Here is a 23,168-nt window from a genome sequence, read left to right as displayed (position 1 = left end):
TTCTGTGTTCAAATCACAACCCTGATTCCAAAAACATTAGGACACTGTAGAATGTAAATAAAAACAAAATGCAACGATTTGAAAGTCCTTTTCAACATATACTTAATTGAATACAATACTAAACAAGACATTTAACATACAAACTGATAACATTCATTATTTTTGTAAATATACAGTGGTGCTTGAAAGTTTGTGAACCCTTTACAATTTTCTATATTTCTGCATAAATATGACCTAAAACATCATCAGATTTTCATACAAAGTCCTAAAAGTAGATAAAGAGAATCCAGTTAAGCAAATGAGACAAAAAATATTGCACTTGGTCATTTATTTATTGAGGAAAAGGATCCAATATTACATATCTGTGAGTGGCAAAAGTATGTGAACCTTTGCTTTCAGTATCTGGTGTGACCCCCTTGTGCAGCAATAACCGCAACTAAACATTTCCGGTAACTGTTGATCAGTCTTGCACACCGGCTTGGAGGAATTTTAGCCCATTCCTCTGTACAGAGCAGCTTCAACTCTAGGATGTTGGTGGGTTTCCTCACATGAACTGCTCGCTTCAGGTCCTTCCACAATATTTTAATTGGATTAAGGTCAGGACTTTGACTTGGCCATTCCAAAACATTAACTTTATTCTTCTTTAACCATTCTTTGGTAGAACGACTTCTGTGCTTAGGGTCATTCTCTTGCTGAATGACCCACCTTCTCTTGAGATTCAGTTCATGGACACATGTCCTGACATTTTCCTTTAGAATTCACTGGTATAAATCAGAATTCATTGTTCCATCAATGACGACAAGCCGTCCTGGCCCAGATGCAGTAAAACAGGCCCAAACCATGATATTACCACCACCATGTTTCACAGATGGGATAAGGTTCTTATGCTGGAATGCAGTGTTTTCCTTTCTCTAAACATAACGCTTCTCATTTAAATCAAAAAGTTCTATTTTGGTCTCATACGTCCACAAAACATTCTTCCAATAGCCTTCTGGCTTGTCCACGTGATCTTTAGCAAACTGCAGATGAGCAGCAATGTTCTTTTTGGAGAGCAGTGGCTTTCTCCTTTCAACCCTGCCATGCACACCATTGTTGTTCAGTGTTTTCCTGATGGTGGACTCATGAACATTAACATTAGCCAATGTGAGAGAGGCCTTCAGTTGCTTAGAAGTTACTCTGGCGTCCTTTGTGACCTCACCGACTATTCCACACCTTGCTCTTGGAGTGATCTTTGTTGGTCGACCACTCCTGGGGAGGGTAACAATGGTCTTGAATTTCCTCCCTTTGTACACAATCTGTATGACTGTGGATTGGTGGAGTCCAAAACCTTTAGAGATGGTTTTGTAACCTTTTCCAGCCTGATGAGCATCAACAAGGCTTTTTCTGAGGTCCTCAGAAATCTCCTTTGTTCATGCCATGATACACTTCCACAAACGTGTTGTGAAGATCAGACTTTGATAGATCCCTGTTCTTTCAATAAAGCAGGGTGCCCACTCACACCTGATTGTCATCCCACTGATTGAAAACACCTGACTCTAATTTCACCTTCAAATTAACTGCTAATCCTAGAGGTTCACATACTTTTGCCACTCGCAGATATGTAATATTGGATCATTTTCCTCAATAAATAAATTACCAAGTATAATATTTTTGACTCATTTGTTTAACTGGGTTCTCTTTATCTACTTTTAAGACTTGTGTGAAAATCTGATGATGTTTTAGGTCATATTTATGCAGAAATATAGAAAATTCTAAAAGATTCACAAACTTTCAAGCACTACTGTACACTCATTCTCAATTTGATGCCTGCAACATGTTCCAAAAAAAGTTGTGACGGGGCAACAAAAGACTGGGAAAGTTGTGGAATGCTCAAAACAAACCTGTTTGGAGCATTCTACAGCTAAACAGTTTAACTGGTGTTTGGAAAGGCTCAGCTGCTCACAACAAAGATGGGGAAGCTTCATCACATTGTGAACAAGAATGCTCTCACAGCACAATGTCCCCCGTTGGCAACTAGACCATATCTCTGGTAAAATGCAACTGAATTGAACCAAATTGCAATATGCGCATTACTGACATTATAACAAAGAATCCTGTCAAGTTTTGTGAAATTCCTCCAAAAACTGTGACAGGAGTTGAGTTCAGAAAGTGAGTACCCTTCCCGGGATGGACAGATGGATGGACATCGCCACAACATAATCCCCCCTTCGGGTCTTTCAGCCAGCGGGGAGTAAAAATTGTGAGGGAAGTTGATTTCAGAAAGCAAGCGCACCTTGATGAAATTGCCAAAGTACAAGTTTGTTAATAATCAACGGCATAACTCTGGTAAAATTTGCCCAAATTAAACAAAATTTCAACATGTGTATAGCTATCATATAACAAAGCCTTTTGCCAAGTTTGGTGAAATTCCTCCACAAATTGTGAGAGAAGTTGATTTCAGAAAAACGTGCACCCTCATGAAATTGTCAAAGTACAAGTTATTTAATCAAGGGTCAAAACTCTGGTAAAATTTTCACAAACGAAATTAAATCAACATGTGTATTACCGTCATATAACAAGGCCTTTTGCCAAGTTTCATGAAATTCCTCGAACAATTGTGAGAGAAGTTGAGTTCAGAAGGAAAAACACACTCATGAAATTGTCAAATTATAATTTTGTTAATCAAGGGCTGTAACTCTGGTAAAATGTGACCAACTTTAACGAAATTAAAGTATGCGTATTACTGACATGTAACAAAGAATCCTGGCAAGTTTTGTGAAATTCCTCTAAAAATTGTGAGAGGAGTTGATTTCAGAAGGTGAGCGCCCTTCTTGGGATGGACGGACAGACGGACATCGCCACGACAGAATCCCTCTTCAGGCCTTTTGGCCAGCAGGGGATAAAAACTGCATGGGCAAATAGTCCATTTGGGGATTAGTGCAATTTTGGGATTTCATGCGAGACAATCCATATCATCAAAAGATTCAGAGAATTCAGAGAAATCTCTGCATGTAAGGGGAAAGGCCAAAAACTAACACTGAAAACCCGTCACCTTTGATCCCCCAGGTGGCACTGCATTAAAAACTGACATGATTGTATCAAAGGATATTACTACCTGGACTCAGGAATACTTTGGAAGACTGTCAGAGTGAGCACAGTTCATTGACTCATCTCCAAATGGAAAGTGAAAGCCAACTATGAACAACATCCAGAAAAGGCACCAAATTCTCTGGGCCCCGAGCTCATTTGAGCAGGACTGATCCAAAGTGGAAAAGGTGTGCTGTGGTCTGAGGCAGTCTACATTTTGAACCATTTTTGAAAATCATGGACATCATGTCCTCCAGGCTAAAGAGGAAAAGGACCATCCAGATTGTTACCAGTACAAAGATCAAAAGCTTAGGAGACGGACCTAAGTTACGGGTTACGGACCGGTTATGTCACTTCCTCTGGCAGGAAATTTCGGAAAGGCAGTGAGGTGAGGAAAGGACTCTTCAAACATTTTTCCGAATTGGATGGATTTTTTGGTGAATTATGCCACCAAAAAAGAACTTTACAGCCGAGGAAGGTGAGGACATTAAAAAAAGTCACTCGACTTTCTGGCAGAAGAAGTTTCTGTTATTAAACAGCAACAGAAAACCATCATGGACCTGGTAACGGAAGTAAAGTCGCTCAGGCTGCAGAACGCCAAGAAGGAGCAGCGTCTCGCCTACCTAGAAAGCAGAGTTGCTGAATTAGAACAGTACACCAGGATGAACGACGTCATCGTCACTGGGATTCAGATTAAACCCCGGTCATATGCAAAAGCAATGACAAGGGAGGGAGAATCTGACGAACTGGGCAGCAACTCCGTGGAGCAACAAGTGTCGGCATTCCTACATTCGAAGGGAATTGATATTGATTGCAACAACGTTGAGGCCTGCCACATTCTACCCAGGAGAGACAAGGAAAACACTGCCATCATCATGAGATTCATCAGCCGGAAACATAATGCTACACTGCTGAAACAAGGAAGGAAACTGAAAGGTACAAACGTCTACATCAACGAGCACCTGACAAAATGCAATGCTGACATCGCCAGAAAAGCATGACATCTGAAGAAGGAAAATAAAATTCAATCTACATGGATCACCAACTGCAAAGTATTCATCAAGCTGAACGGTACACCAGAGGATGCGAGAGTTCTGGTCATACGGAACAGCGAGGACTTGGACAAATACCAGTGATGCTATCGGGACTGTACGGTAATCAATACCGATGTGACACTACACCAAACTCAACCATGACACACACCGAAATAACTCCTTCATCCATTACCCGGAACACTACTCGGCTCACGCAATTGCTTGTTGATTATAAAAACCTGGAACTGAAACCACATGAATTCACCGACCATAAACTATTGGATACAGAAAATGACATAGACCCGGACAATAACTTTTCTCAACCATTAATGACAATTGCCACTATTACACAGAGGAACAGTACAATCAGTCCACTAAGGCTGTAGGAAAATTATCAATAATACACTTCAACAGCAGAAGCATGTACGCTAATTTCAAACACATCAAGAAATACTTAAGTCAGTTTACTCATCCATTCAGCATAATTGCCATATCAGAGACCTGGATTGACCTGGAGAAAGGAGTAGATTTTGAACTGGCTGGATATGAATTTAATTATATAAATAGGAAAAATAAAGGTGGAGGAGGAGTGGTGGTGTATGTGGAATGTAATTTGAATTATAAGTTAATAGATGGCATGACAGCAGTGATTGATAACTTATTAGAATGTTTAACAATCGAAATTAATATTGAAAAAAGTAGAAATGTATTAATTAGCTGTATTATAGTGCGCCAGAAACTAGTATAGAGGCGTTTAAGGACTGGGTAGAAAAGACATTTACAGTAGATAATAAAGTTATCTTCATTTGTGGGGATACTAATATTGATCTGTTGAACCCTAATAAGCACAGTATGACTGAGGAATTTATTAATACCATGTACAGTATGAGTCTCCACCCAAAAATTACCAGACCCACCAGAATTACTGACCATAGTGCTACCTTAATAGATAATATATTTACCAATGATATAGATAATAACATTATAAGTGGAATATTAATCAATGATATTAGTGATCATCTACCAGTTTTTACAATTTATGACTGTAATCATAAGAGAAATGTGACAGACCATAAACTTAAGTATAGAAGAGTTAGGACTGAGGAAGCCATGTTTGCATTAAATAATGATTTATTAATACAAGACTGGGAATCAGTTTATATAGAGAATAGCATTGATAGAGCATATGATAACTTTTTAAGTATATTCAAATTATTATATGATAAAAATTGCCCACTGAAGCAATATAGTACAAAACAAAACTATAATGACCACCCTTGGATTACTAAGGGATTACAAAATGCCTGTAAGAAGAAAAACACTCTATATAGAGAATTTATTAAATTAAGAATCAAAGAGGCAGAAAATAAATAAAAAAATATAAAAACAAGTTAACGAGTATCATAAGGAGATGTAGGAAGGATTATTATGGTAAATTAATATATAATAGCAAAAATAATATGAAAGGAATATGGAATATATTAAATAGTATTATTAAAGATGGCTCTGGACAAATACATTACCCTAAATACTTTAATGACAAAGGTATCGAAAATTATAACATGGATGTAGTTGCTAATAGTTTTAATAATTTTTTTGTTAGGCGGCACGGTGGTGTAGTGGTTAGCGCTGTCGCCTCACAGCAAGAAGGTCCGGGTTCGAGCCCCGTGGCCGGCGAGGGCCTTTCTGTGCGGAGTTTGCATGTTCTCCCCGGGTCCGCGTGGGTTTCCTCTGGGTGCTCCGGTTTCCCCCACAGTCCAAAGACATGCAGGTTAGGTTAACTGGTGACTCTAAATTGACCGTAGGTGTGAACGTGAGTGCGAATGGTTGTCTGTGTCTATGTGTCGGCCCTGTGATGACCTGGCGACTTGTCCAGGGTGTACCCCGCCTTTCGCCCGTAGTCAGCTGGGATAGGCTCCAGCTTGCCTGCGACCCTGTAGAACAGGATAAAGCAGCTAGAGATAATGAGAATGAGAATTTTTTTGTTAATGTTGGACCAAGATTAGCTCAAAATATCTCTGATCCGGTAACAAATGATGATTGTATAGATAATATTATAAAGAGGAATTATTGTTCTATGTTTCTTACACCAGTAGATGAGAAGGAAATTATTGATATAGTTAATAAATGTAGTAATAAAATATCCACAGATTGTAATGATATTGATATGAAACTAGTGAAAACTATTATTGGGGGGATTTCTAAACCATTAACATACATCTGTAACTTGTCATTTCAAACCGGTACATTTCCAAGTAATATGAAAATAGCAAAAGTAATTCCATTGTATAAATCTGGGGACAAACACAACTTCACAAATTACAGACCTGTTTCTTTACTTCCTCAATCCTCCAAAATTCTTGAAAAACTATTCAATAACAGATTAGATAAATTCATTGAAAAATACAAACTACTCAGTGATAATAATATGGATTTAGAGCAAATAGATCAACAGAGATGGCATTAATGGAGTCAATTGAAGAAATCAGTAACTCTATAGATGATAAGAAATATGTCGCTGGGATATTTATTGACCTTCAAAAAGCTTTTGATACTATTAATCATGATATATTAATTAATAAGATGGAACAATACGGGATAAGGGGAGTTGTATTAAATTGGATAAGAAGTTATTTGAGCAACAGGACACAATTTGTGAAGTTGGATGACTCTGTCTCAGCTCGTTTGAATATTGATTGTGGTGTCCCTCAGGGGTCAGTATTGGGTCCTAAACTGTTTATTCTTTATATAAATGATATGTGCAATGTATCAAAGATATTTAAGATGGTATTATTTGCAGATGACACAAATATATTTTGTTCTGGAACAAATTTACATGAGTTAGAAAACAATCTCTTCAGAATTGTGCAGGTTAAAAAGTTGGTTTGATTGAAATAAATTATCGTTAAATCTGTCTAAAACAAAAATCATGTCATTTAATAATTATAAAATAAATAGGGCAATAAATGTACATGTAGATGGTGTTGATATTGAAAGAGTTTCTAATAATAAATGATGATAGAATTAATTGGAAATCACATATAAAATACATACTAATTAAACTATCAAGAAGCATATCTGTGTTGAGTATAGCTAAGCACTTCCTGGACTATAATTCACTCCGCGTTCTTTACTGTTCCCTGGTTTTACCATACTTAAATTACTGCTCAGTGGTGTGGGGAAATACGTATAAATGTTCACTTCATGCAATAACTATACTTCAAAAAAGAGCTATAAGAATAATTCATAGTGCTGGTTACCGAGATCATACTAATTCACTATTCTTAAATTCAAAATGTTTAAAATTCAGGGATATTATAGAATATAAGACTGCCTTAATAATGTACAAAGTAAGGAATTATAAAGTACCAAGGAATATCCAAATAATGTTCTCGGATAGAGAGGGGGGCTATAATTTTAGGGGGAAATTGAAATTTAAAATTCGCAGTGCTAGGACAATGTTAAAAATGTTCAGTATTTCTATTTGTGAAGTAAAGCTATGGAACAGTTTGAATGTGGAGCTCATGAAATGTACAACTATAAACCAGTTCAAAAAAAGGTATAAGGAACAGATCTTTATGAGTTATAGGAAGGAGGAATTACAATAACATTCTATTGATAATATAAGTGTATATATGTGGGTATGGGTACATACGGATATATATATTATATAAAATGTGAGTATTTTTGTGTATATATATATATATATATATATATATATATATATATATATATATATATATGTGCATATTTGTATATAATATATAAGCATAATATGCATAATTATGATATGGGTGTCTGTGTACGTATGGATGTGTATAGTTATAGGTATGTGTATATGTATGTATTGTATATATGTATTGTATGTGTGTATGCATAACATAAGTATCTGTATATATGATTTGATTTGGTCGATATTATACCATGTTGGTACGGTATGTCTTGGTATGTTGGTATGTTTTCTTTTTTTGTTGATTTTGTTTTCTTTTATATATATAGTTTATTATGGTGGAAAGTGACGTTTGATTAGCAGTGGTATAGAGGGTTAGGATTTGATAAGTTATTTACTTCTTCCTAATCCTTTCCAAACATTATGTTACTGCCTTGTGGCTACACTATTCTGTTTGTTTATGATGATGTTTTGATGATTGCATTTTTTATTTTTATTTTTTATTTTTGTTTTTTATATCTTCTTTACTGTTCGGAACAAAGCAACCAATCAATCAATCAAAAAAAAAAAAGTCAGCATCTGTGATGGCATGGGTGTGTGTTATAATGCTGAAAGGTATTATGTGTTTTGGCGCAACACATGCTGCTATCCCGATGACATCTTTTTTTTCAGGGACATTCCTGCTTATTCCAGCAAGTCAATGCCAAGCCATATTCTGCACGCATTACTGCACTGCTTTGTAGTAAGAGAGCGCAGGTGCTAAACTGGCCTGCCTGCTTCCCATTGAAAATGTGTGGCACATTATGAAACACAAAATACAACACTGGAGACCCCAGACTCTTTAACAACTGAAGTTGCATATCAAGTAAGAAGTTCATCAATTAATATGTCCTCAGTTCCCAAATGCTTATCGAGTGATGATAAAATGTAATTTCACACAGAAGTAAACATGGCCCTGTCAACATTTTTGGAGCATGTTGCAGGCATCAAATTCAGAAGCGTGTATATTTACCAAAAAAACAAAGTTTATCAGTTTGAACATTAAATATCTTGTCTTTGTATTGCATTCAAATGACTATAGGTCATAAAGAATTTGCTAATGTGGTGATTTTATATGCACATATGTAAACACACACACACACACACACACACACACACACACACGCACGTATCCTTAATGTAACCACACACATGTAACCACGCACACATATGCCTTGATGTCATCATATAAGCAATAATTTGGTTTATGATGATTGTATTTTGATTCATATGTAACCACACACACACACACACACACACACACACACACACACACGTTGTAACCACACACGTATTTTGATTCATATGTAACCACACACATACCTTAATGTAACCACATAAGCAATAATTTGGTTTATGATGAATGTATTTTGATTCAAAGCCAGTCATGTTGATTTTCAGTCAAGAGTTAATAAAGTTGATAGTACAAATAGACTGGTCAAAGCATTATATTGGGAGAGACCCTGAAGCATGTGTTGAACCAGAATAACCTTAAACCAGAATCAAGCCTTGTTTGGATGCATGTTACTAAAATAACCTTAAAAGCCTTGTTTGGATACATACAGCGGATATAAAAAAGTGTACACACCCCATTAAAATGATAGGTTTTGCTGATGTAAAAAAAAACAACACAATAAATAATTTCAAAACTTTTCCCACCTTTAATGTGACCTATAACCTGTACAATTCAATTGAAAAACAAATCTGTTCGAGGGAAAAATATAAAAAATAAAAAACACAATAAGCTGGTTGCATAACTGTGCACACCCTTAAACTAATACTTTGTTGAAGCACCTTTTGATTTATTTACAGCATTCAGTCTTTTGGGGTAGGAGTCTATCAGCCTGCCGCATCTAGACTTGGCAATATTTGCCCACTCTTCCTTGCAAAAGTGCTCCAAATCTGTCAGATTGCGAGGGCATCTCTTGTGCACAGCCCTCTTCAGGTCACCCCACATATTTTCAATTGGATTTAGGTCTGGGCTTTGGCTGGGCTGTTCCAAAACTTTAATTTTCTTATGGCGAAGCCATTCTTTTGTTGATTTTGATGTATGCTTGGGGTCATTGTTGTGCTGAAAGATAAAATTCCTCTTCATCTTCAGCTTTCTAGCAGACACCTGAAGGTTTTGGGCCAAAATTGACTGGTATTTAGAACTGTTCATAATTCCCTCCACCTTGACTAAAGCCCCTGTTCCAGCTAAAGAAAAACAACCCCAAAACATGATGCTGCCAACACCATGCTTCACTGTGCGTATGGTGTTCTTTTGGTGATGTGCAGTGTTGTTTTTGCGCCAAACATACCTTTTGAAATTGTGGCCAAAAAGTTCAACCTTGGTTTCATCAGACCAGAACACATTTTCCCACATGCTTTTGGGAGAGTTGATGTATTTTTATGCAAAATTTAGCCAGGCCTGGATGTTTTTCTTTGTAAGAAAAGGCTTCTGTCTTGCGACCCTACCCCACAGTCCAGACATATGGAGAATACAGGAGATTGTTGTCACATGTCATACACAACCAGTACTTACCAGAAATACCTGCAGTTCCTTCAGTGTTGCTATAGGCCTCATGACAGCCTCCCTGGCCAGTTTTCATCTTGTCTTTTCATCAATTTTGGACGGACGTCCAACTCTTGGTAATGTCACTGTTGTCCCATATTTTCTCCACTTCTTGATGACTGTCTTCACTGTGCTCCATGGTATATGTAATGCCATGGAAATGTTTTTGTACTCTTCTCCTGACTGATACCTGTCAACAATGAGACCCCTTTGATGCTTTGTAAGCTCTCTGTGAACCATGGCTTTTGCTGGAGAATGCAACTGAGTAAATGTCAGGAAAATCCTACTAAGACAGCTGAACTTTATTTGGGGTTAATCAGGGTCATTTTAACTGATGACAGGTGTGTACCCAAAATGACTGAATGCTATAATTAAATCAACAAAGGATTAGTTTAAGGGTGTGCACACTTATGCAACCAGCTTATTGTATGTTTTTTTAATGTTTTCCCCCCTAACAGATTTGTTTTTCAATTGAATTATACAGGTTATAGGTCACATTAAAGATGGGAAAAAGTATTTAAATTATTTATCGTGGTCTCATTTTTTTTACATCAGAAAACCCTATCATTTTAATGGGGTGTGTACACTTTTTATATCCACTGTATTTTCAGTTAGCACAGGTGGTCTGTTTTTGTATTAAGAACAATCAGGTAGGTCAGTCCTTAAATTAAGAACAGTGCAGTCTGCTTTGGACATATTGGGAGAGTGAGGCTGAAATGTATCCTTGTCTAGCAAGTCTAGCATTGGTGGAACACTATCAAATGGATGATTTGAGATTTGGAACCAGTTCACTCTGCAGACTGACTTGGCTTTTATTAATTGAGTTAATAAAGGTAATAAACTTTTCTGCAACCTCTTTGACTTTGAATTAGTTTTACTTGGGAGAGTTTCCATGACACTAATTATTGCATTCTGTTTTTTAATTTATTTATGTTTTACACAGCATCCCAACTTTTTTGGACTCAGGGTTGTACACTTGTAATGTTTTAAAAAATCATACCATTATCGTACAATCTTCAGACCCGCTGGCAATGACATGATCATTGTGAGGGCACCAATTGATATCCAGTACAGGGGCTGTGTGTCCACAGACAGTTGGGTAGGTCTTATCAATACGACCTGTCTGCAAAAGAAAGTGAGGAAAATTATATTCCAGCAAGCAAACAAGATTTCAAACTAAGCAGAGAAAAGAACATGCAACATGCAGGACAAGTGATCTCATCAGGACGAAAGGGATGCAGGGTGACATCCTCAGTGGAGTGGGGAGGAAGCAGCATGATGTCAATGGAGCAGAGAGGTGGAGCAACCTTCTTTCAGAAATCAGAAAGTGGAACAAAACACTCTGCAAAGTTGGTAGGTGGAGCAACACTTTTTTTCTTTTCTTTTCTTTTTTTTTTAACTGGGAGGCAGGCACAGGACAGCCAGGCAGAATGGCTCAGGAAACCAGTATGCCAGCTTGTCAGGATCAAAGTCAAGAGTTCGGGTGGTGATGTAACCTGCAAAGTCAGTAGGTATGTGGCCAGACATCCTCCTCCTCCTCCTCGTCAAAGTCAGCAGGAGCTATGATGACATCTTACACAATATCAACCTCAGGCTTGGGTCAAGAGACTGCCTTGTCGACCTCATGGTTGGACTTGGCTGGGGAAACCATTATATCAGCTTCATGCTTGAGCTTGGCTGGAGCCTTCTTTCCCTCTGTGTCTCTAGTTGTTTCTTCAGTGAAATAGCCCATGTTATGCAGACTATAGCCAAACCCCTCCAAATTTCTAGAGGAGGCTCATACATAGACAGCAGGAGCATCTTTCTCAGAAGACTGGAAGACTCACCTTTGAAATCCAGATTGTGCTGTCCTTGGGTGACAAGTTCAATGGTGAGCTGCAATAAAATGAACCTCACCCTCTCATCAGGCTGAGGGTCTACCAGTGTTGAATTCTCACTCCATCAGAATTCTACTCCCCTCATGTAAACCTCAAGTGTTACTGCTGCTGCATGACACTGTATTCTCAATTTCTACTATCCTTTCACAGATAAATCCTTGGCTGTTTTGATAACAATTGAGTTTCACTTCAGAGAACCAAGACAAACATATTGCAAATGTATTCTGCATGATATTCAGAAGTTTGAATTAATTTCAGTCAGGATACAGGAAAGCCTGCTGCCATTGAGAATGCCAGACATGTTATGGTTTGCATGCAAATGTGGAAAATAATGTTTTATTAACAAATATCAAAATGAGGTATAATTCTACCACACTCATCAAAAAACACATTATTTGAAGCAATTTTTTAAATATCCTTCAGAAAGATTTCTCAGCAGTGAAAAAGCTACTTTTTGCACAACATGAAATATGCAATTGGGAATCATTGCATAAGTCAGGGTGGCATGGTGGTGTAGTGGTTAGCACTGTCGCCTCACAGCAAGAAGGTCCTGGGCTCGAGCCCAGAGGCCAGCAAGGGCCTTTCTGTGTGGAGTTTGCATGTTCTCCCCAAGTTACACCCAGTGGCCTTCTTCTCCAGAAAATTTGCACCAGCTGAACGAAATTGGTAATTGGGAGCTCTTAGCGGTTACACTGGTGCTGGAAGAGTGGAGGCACTGGCTTGAAAAGCCACACGCCCCTTCAAAATATATACAGAGCACAAGAATTTTGAATATATTCAATTTGGTAAACATCTGAACTTTCATCAGGCACACTGATCCCTCTTCTTCACCAGGTTTCATTTCATGATTGCATACAGACCCAGATCCAAGAACACAAAGGCTGTCTAGAATGTACACCCCCATAACCTCAACTCAGGAACCCACAACCATGCTGCCCCCTGAATGCTTCATCAATACCCTCACATGGGACATCAACAAGGAAATAGCACAGGCCCCACCCCAGAAGAATGCCCTCCCAACCATAAATTTGTACCATCATGACTCTGGGGCTGACTCATCACCTGGGCTCACTCCTCACCTAGCCGTGGGGCACCCCAGCGGCCAGTGCACCCATCAACTCATCAAGGCCAAATATTGGTGTCAAAACATGCAAACTGGAATCAACCATTTCATCACCTCTTGCTCTGCTTGTGTCCAGGCCAAAAACTACTCTGTGCACTGCTATTCAGTAGTATTTTTGAATGCCAGCTGGTGAACCCAGTGGCCATTCTAAAAGTGCCATTGTGCCCATTCCCATTAATTGATATCCTGTTCAAAAGAATTGGCATGGATCTCCTTGGGCCATTAGAACAAACTGTACAAGGGTATCACTTTGTGTGCATCATAGTGGATTATGCAATGCAATACCTGGAAGCAGTGCCTTTTTGCAATCTGTCTGCATGTAGTGTTGCAGAGTCACTCTTCCGCATTATCTTTCAAGGCAGGATTATGAAAGAAATCCTGACTGATCATGGCACTACTTTCATGCCACACACACTATGCAAACTATACAAATTATTGGGGATTAAATCAATTCATACCAGTGTTTACCATCAGTAAACAGATGGGCTGGTCAAACAAGTTAATCAAATGCTGAAAATCATGATTCACAACTTCGTTCATGGAGACACTAGAAACAGGGATAAGTCACTTGATTCTCTCTGTTGTTTGCCTTGCTTGAGGTCCTCCACCAGATTTTCCCCATTTGAATTGTTATATGGGCACAAGCCTCATGGCATCTTAGATGTCATTAGAGAAAATTGACAGGAGGGACCTTCTCAAAGCAAAAATGAAATTCAGTATGCTCTTCACCTGAGCGCAAACCTATATGCACTGAGTCACATAACACAGGAGAAATGTGCTACAGGTGCAAGAACATCAATCACGCCTGTACAACAGAGGGACATGTCTAAGGGAATTTGCACCGGGAGATGAAGTGCTCATTTTACTGCCCGTGATGAGCTCAAAATGACTTGCCAAGTGGCAAGGGCACATTGAGGTCACACAGTAAATTGGGGAATTCAATTATAAGGCCGGGGGCACAGTGGTGTAGTGGTCAGCACTATAGCCTCACAGCAAGAAGGTTCTGGGTTTGAGCCCAGCAGTCGAGAGGGCCCTTTCTGTGTGGAATTTGCATGTTCTCCCCATGTCTGTGTGGGTTTCCTCTGGGTGCTCCAGTTTCCCCCACAGTCCGAATACATGCATGTTAGGTTAATTGGTGTCTCTAAATTGACCGTAGGTGTGAATGTGAGTGTGAATGGTTGTTTCTGTGTCAACCCTGCAATGACTTGGTGACTTGTCCAGGGTGTACCCCGCCTCTCACCCATAGTCAGCTGGGATAGGCTCCAGCTTGCCTGCGACCCTGTAGAACAGGATAAGTGGCTACAGATAATGGATGGATGGATGGATGGATGGATGGATGGATGGATGAGTCAGTTCCTGCTAGTGACTGGTGAGCACATGAATCAGCCATAAAATTAAGCCATCTAAGACAAATAAACTATCCAATTAAATCCATGTAATAGTATTAAAACCTGTCCAATATTGTGTAGGTCCCTGTGGCAGTGGGGGTGTGGCCAAGCATCATTTTGTGAATGGAGAGTGGGGCCAGGGAAGGTGAGCGGCAAAGTCAGTACACCTGTTGTCAATTGATGTGGTGTGTGCGCAATTGTTGCAGTGATGATGGAGGATAGAAAAGGAGGGAGAAAGCAAAGAGACAGGATCTCTCCCGACCAGAGCACACTGTGTGCATGAGCAAGTGAAGGATAATAGTATAGCTAAAAAGCAAGCAACCAGTAAAATTAAAGATTTCTGTCAACATCATTTCCTGCCTGTTGTGCCTCAGTTTTCCACCCATATCAGGGATTTGCAACAGTGATGCCAAATGCTGGGATCCTGAAGGGAGCTGCCCCATGGAGTCCTCCCCACTGAAAAATCTAATTCATGCCCTCACCACCACCCAACAGAGCCAGCACCAAGCACTGACCACCCTCCGGAAGAAGCAGGAGCAATGATTCAAAGCCTTGTCGCTAGCCCAATAAGATCACCAGGCATTCCAGCACCTGTTCGCATCAGCAGGGTTCTTGACTGCCACCACAGCAGACCCACCCCATGTCACCCTGACCAAGATGGGACCACACAATGACCCAGAAGCATTCAGCGCCCTTTTCAAACAAATGGCCAAAACATGGGGGTGGCCAGTTGAGCAATGCACAGTGCGCCTACTCCCGCTACTAACTGGGGAGGCGCAGCTCACCACACAGCAGCTCCCCGCTGACAGCTGGCTCATCTACACCAACATGAAGTGAGCCATCTTGCAGCGTATCGGCCACTCTCTGGAGCAATATTGCCAACGCTTCTGCAAGCTGATGTTGGAGGAAGTCGGCTGGCCGGTCATGTTCAGCCAACAGCTCTGGCACACCTGCCGGCAGTGGCTGAGAGCAGAGGACCACGATGCCAAGAGGATCATTGACCTGGTGACACAAACAGTTTGTCACCTGGCTCCCAGAAGGAACAGCGGAGTGGGTCCAGTGCCACCGCCTGGCATCGCTGGATCAGGCCATCGAGCTGGCAGAGGACCATTTGGCAAAGGTTCTGGCAGCAGGCGGACATTCTGCCTCTTCTCCCCCTCCCACACACACTTCTTCCTCCCCTCTCTTCTCTTCCCAACCTCACCCCATTCCCCCACTGTGGAGGCAGGGGCCAGCCTGCTGCACCCATGGTGTTCTACTCATGACTTCTCCTTTTGTGCCTTCGTCTTCTCCCCCCTCCACATGAGTGACTCATATTGCCAGTGCAGAGGTGAAGCCTGGGCCGGTATGCTGGTGCTGCAGGGAGCCCGGGCATCTCCAGGGCCAGTCCTCTGCGATGGAGGTGGAAGCTATGGTCCGGATCCCCGATGCGCCAGAGACCGCCCTTGATCAGGCCGGAGCGTATCATATACTGGTGAGTGTTCAAGGGGATACACATCATACGTTGGTGGATTCCGGCTGTAATCAGACCTCAATCCACCAAAGTCTGGTGCAAGGTGAGGTGTTGGGGAGAGGACAAGTGGTTCAGGTTTTGTGTGTGCACGAGGATGTTCATGAATATCTACTAGTGTCCATCTACATTCTATTTCTGGGGAAAAGCATAACGTAAAGGTGGTGCTTAACCCGCATCTCACCCACCCGCTGATTCTGAGAACTGATTGTCTGGGGTTTAGAGGCTTAATAGAATGTATTGTAGTGGGTCCTGCGATAATATGTCATGGGGGGATCCCAGTGTGGCATTGACTGGGGAAGCTGTCACAGAGCCATCTACATCAGGCACCACATCAGGGTGATACGAGGAGTGGGGAGCAGCTCACCCCTCCACCCTCCCTCAGGGATTCCCATTAGAACAGATGTGAGATGAGACTCTGCATCACACATTTGACCACCTGAGAGTAAATAGATGGTCAACCCCTCCAGCCAAATGTGACACCCTCCTTCCCATACTTCGCTGTTTTTAAAGATAAGCTGTACCACTCGGTACAGGACACTCAAACCAGTGAACAGTTAACCCAGTTATTAATCCCAAAGAGCCATAGGGAACTCATATTCCACATGGCTCACTTTAATCAAATGGTTATCCTATCATTTAGGATAGGATAAACCACTAGCCCGAATAATGGCCCAGTCCGATTGGCCAGGGATTCGTAGGGATGTCCATTGGCAAAGTGCAGCATGCCGCAAATGCCAACTAGTAAATCCAGCAGCCACCACAAAAGTGCCTTTGCACCCTCTCCCTCTAATAGAGACCCCCTTTGAGAGACTTGGCATGGATCTCATCGGGCCATTAGATCAGTCACCACGGGGATATCGCTTTATTTTAGATCTGGTGGACTATGCAATGTGATATCTGGAAGGGGTGCCTCTCCACAATATTTCAGCATGCAGTATTGTGGAGGCGCTCTTCCATGTTATCTCCTGAGTCAGGATTCCCAAAGAAATCCTGACTGACCAAGGCACTATGTTTATGTCATGCACACTTCATGAACTGTATGGGTTGTTGGGGATTAAATCGATCCACACCAGTGTCCATCACCCACAAACAGATGGCTTGGTGGAATGATTCAATCAGACACTTAAAAATTTAATGCAGAAGTTTGTAAATGAAGATGCATGTAATTGGGATAAATGGCTCGAGCCCCTGTTATTCGCAATACAAGAGGTCCCATAAGCCTCCACGGAATTCTTCCTGTTCAAATTATTATATGGGCATAAGCCTCGCGGCATTTTGGACATGCTGCAGGAAAATTGAGAGGAAGGACCTTCACCTAGTAAAAATGAAATTCAATATGTTCTCGACCTGCGCGCAAAGCTCCACACCTTCACACACTTAACCCAGGAGAATTTGCAGCAGGCATAAGAATGCCAAACCCAGCTGTACAACAGGGGTGCATGCCTTAGAGAGTTCACCCCAGGAGATAAAGTATTCATGTTATTGCCTACTTCAAGCTCCAAACTAGACAGGGACACTCTAACGAGTGCAAACCCCGCCTTTTCCCTATTAAAATACATTGGGCGAAAATTTCGAAGTTCTGCCATGACCTTGACCTTTGACCTTTGACCTCCAAAATTTAATGGTTTCCTTCCTGGGTGATTGGCAACACATGTACAAAATTTGGTCCAAATCGATCCATTGGTTCTTGAGATATCTTGCAGACACACAGACAGACAGACAGATACACACACACAGACTGACGCAGGTGAAAATAATAACCCCTCCAACTACTGTCGGCGGGGTTAATTAGTCGCCAAGTGGCAAGGGCCCTTCAAGGTCACGTGGTGAAGTGAATGAATAGGGGTGAGGCACTGTAAATATAACACCTCAACCTGCTAAAACATTGTAATGAGGGGGTCCCCATGGGGCTGGCATCGGTAGTTCCAGAGAAGGCAGAGCTGGGGCCGGAGGTAAAAATTAAAGTAACAACTCCGACCACTCTGGTCCCTTGTGAAGACCACCTCTCATCGGCCCAACTCACAGAGGTTGCCAGGTTGCAAAAGGAATTTTCCGACATGTTCTTGCCCCTTCCCGGCCACACCCACCTCATAGAACACTACACTGAAACATCTCAGGAGTGGTGGTGCGTAGCCCACCCTTACCGTTTGCCCGAACACAAAAATGGTGGTTCGGGATGAACTCAAAGCCATGCTTGAAAAGTGCATAATCGAGGAGTCCCACAGTGACTGGAGCAGCCTGGTGGTCCTGGTTCCCAAGACCAACAGGTCAGTCTGGTTCTGTGTGGAATACAGAAAAGTGCCTTGCATTGATGAGTTGCTCGACCGATTAGGTGCTGCTCATTTTTATTCGACACTGGACTTGAAAAAGGGATATTGGCAGAGCTCCTTCTCCATCCCAAGAGAAAATGGCCTTTTCCACACCATTCAGATTACACCAATTTATCACACTTCCTTTTGGGTTATTTGGGGCTCCCGCTATGTTCCAGCGGCTCATGGACAAGATCCTCTGCCCCCACACTGGCTATTCGGTGGCTTATCTCAATGACATATACAGCAACAATTGGCCATGGCACTGACATCATCTTAGGGCCATCCTAGAGTCGCTGAGGTGGGCGGGTCTCATGGCTAACCCAGAAAAGTGTGCAATTGGGCAAGTGGAAGTATGGTATCTGGGTTTCCACCAGGCAGGTGCGTCCTCAAATTAACAAGATTGCAGTGATTGTGGCCTGCCTGTGGCCCAAGACTAAAAAGGGAGTGAAACAGTTCCTGGTGCTGGCTGGCTACTACCATACAGTAGGTTCATACCTAATTATTCAGATGTCACCAGCCCACTGACTGATCTCACTAAAAAGGTAGCCAGCATTAACTTTCTCAGTAATTTGTGTTACAGTAGCACTTCTGTAGGATAGGACCAGAGAATTCTGTAGGCTATTCTGTAGGATAGGCATCTGCTTCCCATGTGCATCAATGAGCCTTGGGCTCCCATGAACCTGTTGCCAGTTCACCAGATGTCTTTCTTTGGACACTTTTGGTAAGTATTAATCAATGACTACCTGGAACACCCCATAAGACCACAAGACACAAGTTTTGGAGATGCTCAGACCCAGTTGTCCAGCAATCTCAATTTGGCCCTTGTCACAGTTGCTCAGATCCTTAAGCTTATCATGATTGCAACTGCCACAAACAACCTTGCACTCAAGTCTTCATCAGTGAACAGTTGAGAATTTCATCAAAATAGACTTCAAGTGAAAACGATAATGAATTTCCTGGTGACACAACTGCAATTTTTGACCATATAGTACACAGTTATAGAAGCAAGTTAGTTATAAATCACACAATCTGGTGGCACCCAGATGAGGATAGGTTCCATTTTGAGTCTGGTCCATTTGGAGTTTTTCCTAGCAACCCAAGCCTCCGTTTTGCTCATTTGGGACAAATTTATTAATACAAATACGTAAAATTTATTTCTGAAATTAATACATTTCTGTAAAGCCGCTTTGTGAGAATGTCCATTGGCAAAAACCCTATACAAATAAAGTTAAACTGAATTGCCCATTTTTCCTGCATCCAACGCATTAACTCTGAGAACTGACTGTTCACTTATTGTCTAAAATACACTTTTTTGGCAGGGCAGTCACCCACTCTAATAATTTGGTTGGACCACCTTTAGCATTGAATACAGCATGCATTCACTGTGGCACTGTTTCGATAAACTTATGCAATGTCAACATTTATTTCATTCCAGAGTTGTATCAATTTTTCACTGAGATCTTGTGTTGAGAATGGGAGAGTTGAACCACTGTGTGAAGTCTTCTCCAGCACATCTCAAATGGGGCTTTTCCACTACCAACGCAGCTGAGTTGGGCTGAGCCGTGCGGTGCTGAGTTGGGCTGAGTTGAGCTGAGTGGGGCTGTTGGGGTTGCATTTCGACTACAACCGCACTGAACCATGCTGGCTAGAAGTGGGTGGACACATTGGGTGGAGTTAGCGAAAGTGGGTGGACGTCACGTGATGTCGTTAGGCGGCGCAAACAGTGACATCAGTGACCTTTTAAGCAGTAGTCTCACGGGGTGTGTGTGGGCATGTGAGGACACTCCTCCTCACTAATCAGTGCACAGGGGAGTTTCTCCTCATGCCTCTAGCCCCACTCGGCTCGGTTGGGCTCACTTCAGCCCCACTCCAAAACCGTGCGAGTTTTGGGTGCTGAGTAAGGCTGAAGTGAGCTCAGTCGTGCTGCTCTGAGGTAGTCGAAACGCAAGCCGTGTTGGGCTGAAGTGAGCTGAAGTGAGCTGAAAAAGGGTAGTGGAAAAGGCCCAAAAGATTCTCAATGGGGTGAAGGTCAGGACTCTGTAGTGGCCAATTCATGTGTGATAATGATTCCACATGCTTACTGAACCACTCTTTCACAATCTGAGCCCTAATTTTATGCTTGTGCCATCAGTGAAGAAAAAATCCATTGATGTGATAACCTGGTCATTCAGGATATTCAGATCATCAGCGGACTTCATTTTATTGCCCCACAATGTTGCTGAGCCTCAACCTGACCAACTGAAGCAACGACATATCATAACACTGCCTCCAAAGGCTTGTGCAGTGACCACTATACATGATGGATGCATCATTTCATGCACTTCCCTTCTTACCCTAACACACCTCAGGAATAGGATATATCTGGACTTATCAAACCACACAACCTTTTTCCATTGTTCCAGAGTCCAGTCTCTTGAGCAAATTGAAGCCTTTTCTCCCGATTAGTTTTAAGGACAAGTGGTTTTCTTATGGCCACACAGCTGTGTTATACCAATCCTGTGATTTTTCTTCACATTGTGAGTGTGGAAATGCTCTTAATTTCACTATTAAACATAGCCGTGAGTTCTACTGTCAATTTTTTTCATGATTTGACTTCAAACATTTAAGTAATCTCTGATCATGGTCAGTCAAGATCTTTTCCCAACCACATTTTTTCCATGAAGTTAATGGTTCACCACTATCCTTCCAGGTTTTAATAATCTGTGGGACAGCTCTTAAACCAATTTCAGTCAGCAATCTGCTTCATTGTTTTCTTTGCTTGATGCAGGCCAATAATTTGAAAGCTCTTTTTCTGAGCATGGAATACGACTTCTGACATGTTTAAGAAACGAGAAGCTACTCACTGCATCAGTTAGGGTTAAAAGAACTGCTGCCAGCTGAAACACATTAATCACTGCAGTAATTATCCAATCAAAGGCTCTAATGTATTTGCTTATTTAAAACCAAATGGTGACTTTATTTTTGGCCAGGCAGTGTATTCCACCCCTTGACAGGTGTCAATTTAACAAGATAATCAATGTTATTCACTTGACCTCTCAGTGGTTTTAATGTCATGTCTGAGATTTATTTATTTATTTATTTATTTATTAATTATCTATCTATCTATCTATCTATCTATCTATCTATCTATCTATCTATCTATCTGTCTGTCTGTCTGTCTGTGTGTGTGTGTGTGTGTGTGTGAAGTCAAGTCAACTTTATTGTCAAATATGCTATACATGCTCGACATACAGCACAGATGAAATTTCAGTCCTCTCTGGCCCACGGTGCAAACAGGCAATGCAATAAATAAAAACAGAATAATTGAAATAAACAATATAAAAAGTATAAACACTCCAGATAAGAAACAGACATAAACTAAACACTAAACACCTATAAATTGGAGCAAAAGGACATAAAATAAACAGTCAAGGGCACTTGAGGTATAGCAGGTAAACATGAAATAAGCAATATAAACAATAAATTAATAGCTGTTAAGGTGAGGTAGTGTGGAATAGTGCAAATGAGCAAGGTAAAGTGAAATGTGCAGTCCCTGAGTTCAGTGTGCGAAAGAATGTTGAGAGTATGTGCGTGTGTTGGGGGGAGGGAACTGTGAGGGTGACATGATGTCAGATGCTGAAGGGGGGGCAGAGGGGGGAGGAGTGTACGGGTAGAATCTGTGGCAGGGGGCAGAGGGGGGAGGAGGGGCAGAACAGGGAGGGAGTTGAGCCTCCTGACTGCCTGGTGAAAGAAACTGTCCTTGAGCCTGCTGGTTTTGGCCCAGAGACTCCGCAGTCTCCTCCCCGACGGCAGCAGGCTGAAGAGGCCGTGAGATGGGTGGGTGGGGTCACCTGCAATCCTGATGGCTTTGTGGGTGAGGCGGGAGTTATAGATATCCATAAGAGAAGGGAGAGAGACACCAATGATCCTCTCAGCTGCTCTCATGATGCACTGCAGAGTCTTGCAGCAGTACACGGTGCAGGCGCCGTACCACACGGTGATGCAGCTGGTCAGGATGTTCTCGATGGTGCCTCTGTAGAATGTGTGCATGATGGGGGCTCTTGCTCTCCTCAGTTTGCGGAGGAAGTACAGACGCTGTTGGGCTTTTTTGGCCAGTGATGCGGTGTTGTTGCTCCAGGACAGGTCTTCAGAGATGTGCACACCCAGAAACTTGGTGCTGCTCACCCTCTCCACTGCAGCACCGTCGATAGTTAGTGGAGCATGCTGGGTGTGCGCTCTCCTGAAGTCCACAACAATCTCCTTCATCTTCTCCACGTTCAGGCGGAGATTGTTGTCCTTGCACCACATGGCCAAACGGCTCACCTCACTCTTGTAGATTGTCTCATCGCCATTGTTGATTAGACCCATATTTTTTTTTTCCCAGTAAAACACTCGTGCCCACATATATATATATATATATATATATATATATATATATATATATATATATATATATATGGACACGAGTGTTTTACTGGGAAAATATGGCACTTGTATTTTTCATACAAGTTACATCCAGGACATGGCGATCTAAAACCATGACACATTCCTCCACATGTCACTCATGAGGAAATCAATGAATTGTTTTGATAAATTTGGGTATTTTTTTATTT

At 41.4% G+C, this 23,168-nt stretch overlaps 1 protein-coding gene across 2 annotated transcripts in view; it reads right to left on the bottom strand.

Moving 5' to 3' along the window:
- Positions 1-23,168, bottom strand: part of coro1cb (coronin, actin binding protein, 1Cb) — a 339,064-nt gene that overhangs the window by 252,840 nt on the left and 63,056 nt on the right. For both annotated transcript variants that reach the window (XM_060912765.1, XM_060912764.1), the window contains exon 6: positions 11,364-11,486. In XM_060912765.1, coding sequence (XP_060768748.1) covers positions 11,364-11,486 — 123 coding nt within the window. The remainder of the gene's footprint in view (positions 1-11,363; positions 11,487-23,168) is intronic.

This window comes from Neoarius graeffei, chromosome 28 (assembly GCF_027579695.1).
Source record: "Neoarius graeffei isolate fNeoGra1 chromosome 28, fNeoGra1.pri, whole genome shotgun sequence".
In the NCBI taxonomy this organism is placed as follows: Eukaryota; Metazoa; Chordata; class Actinopteri; order Siluriformes; family Ariidae; genus Neoarius; species Neoarius graeffei.
Note: the sequence above shows the minus strand (reverse complement) of the source record. Positions and strands in the feature narration are given on the sequence as shown.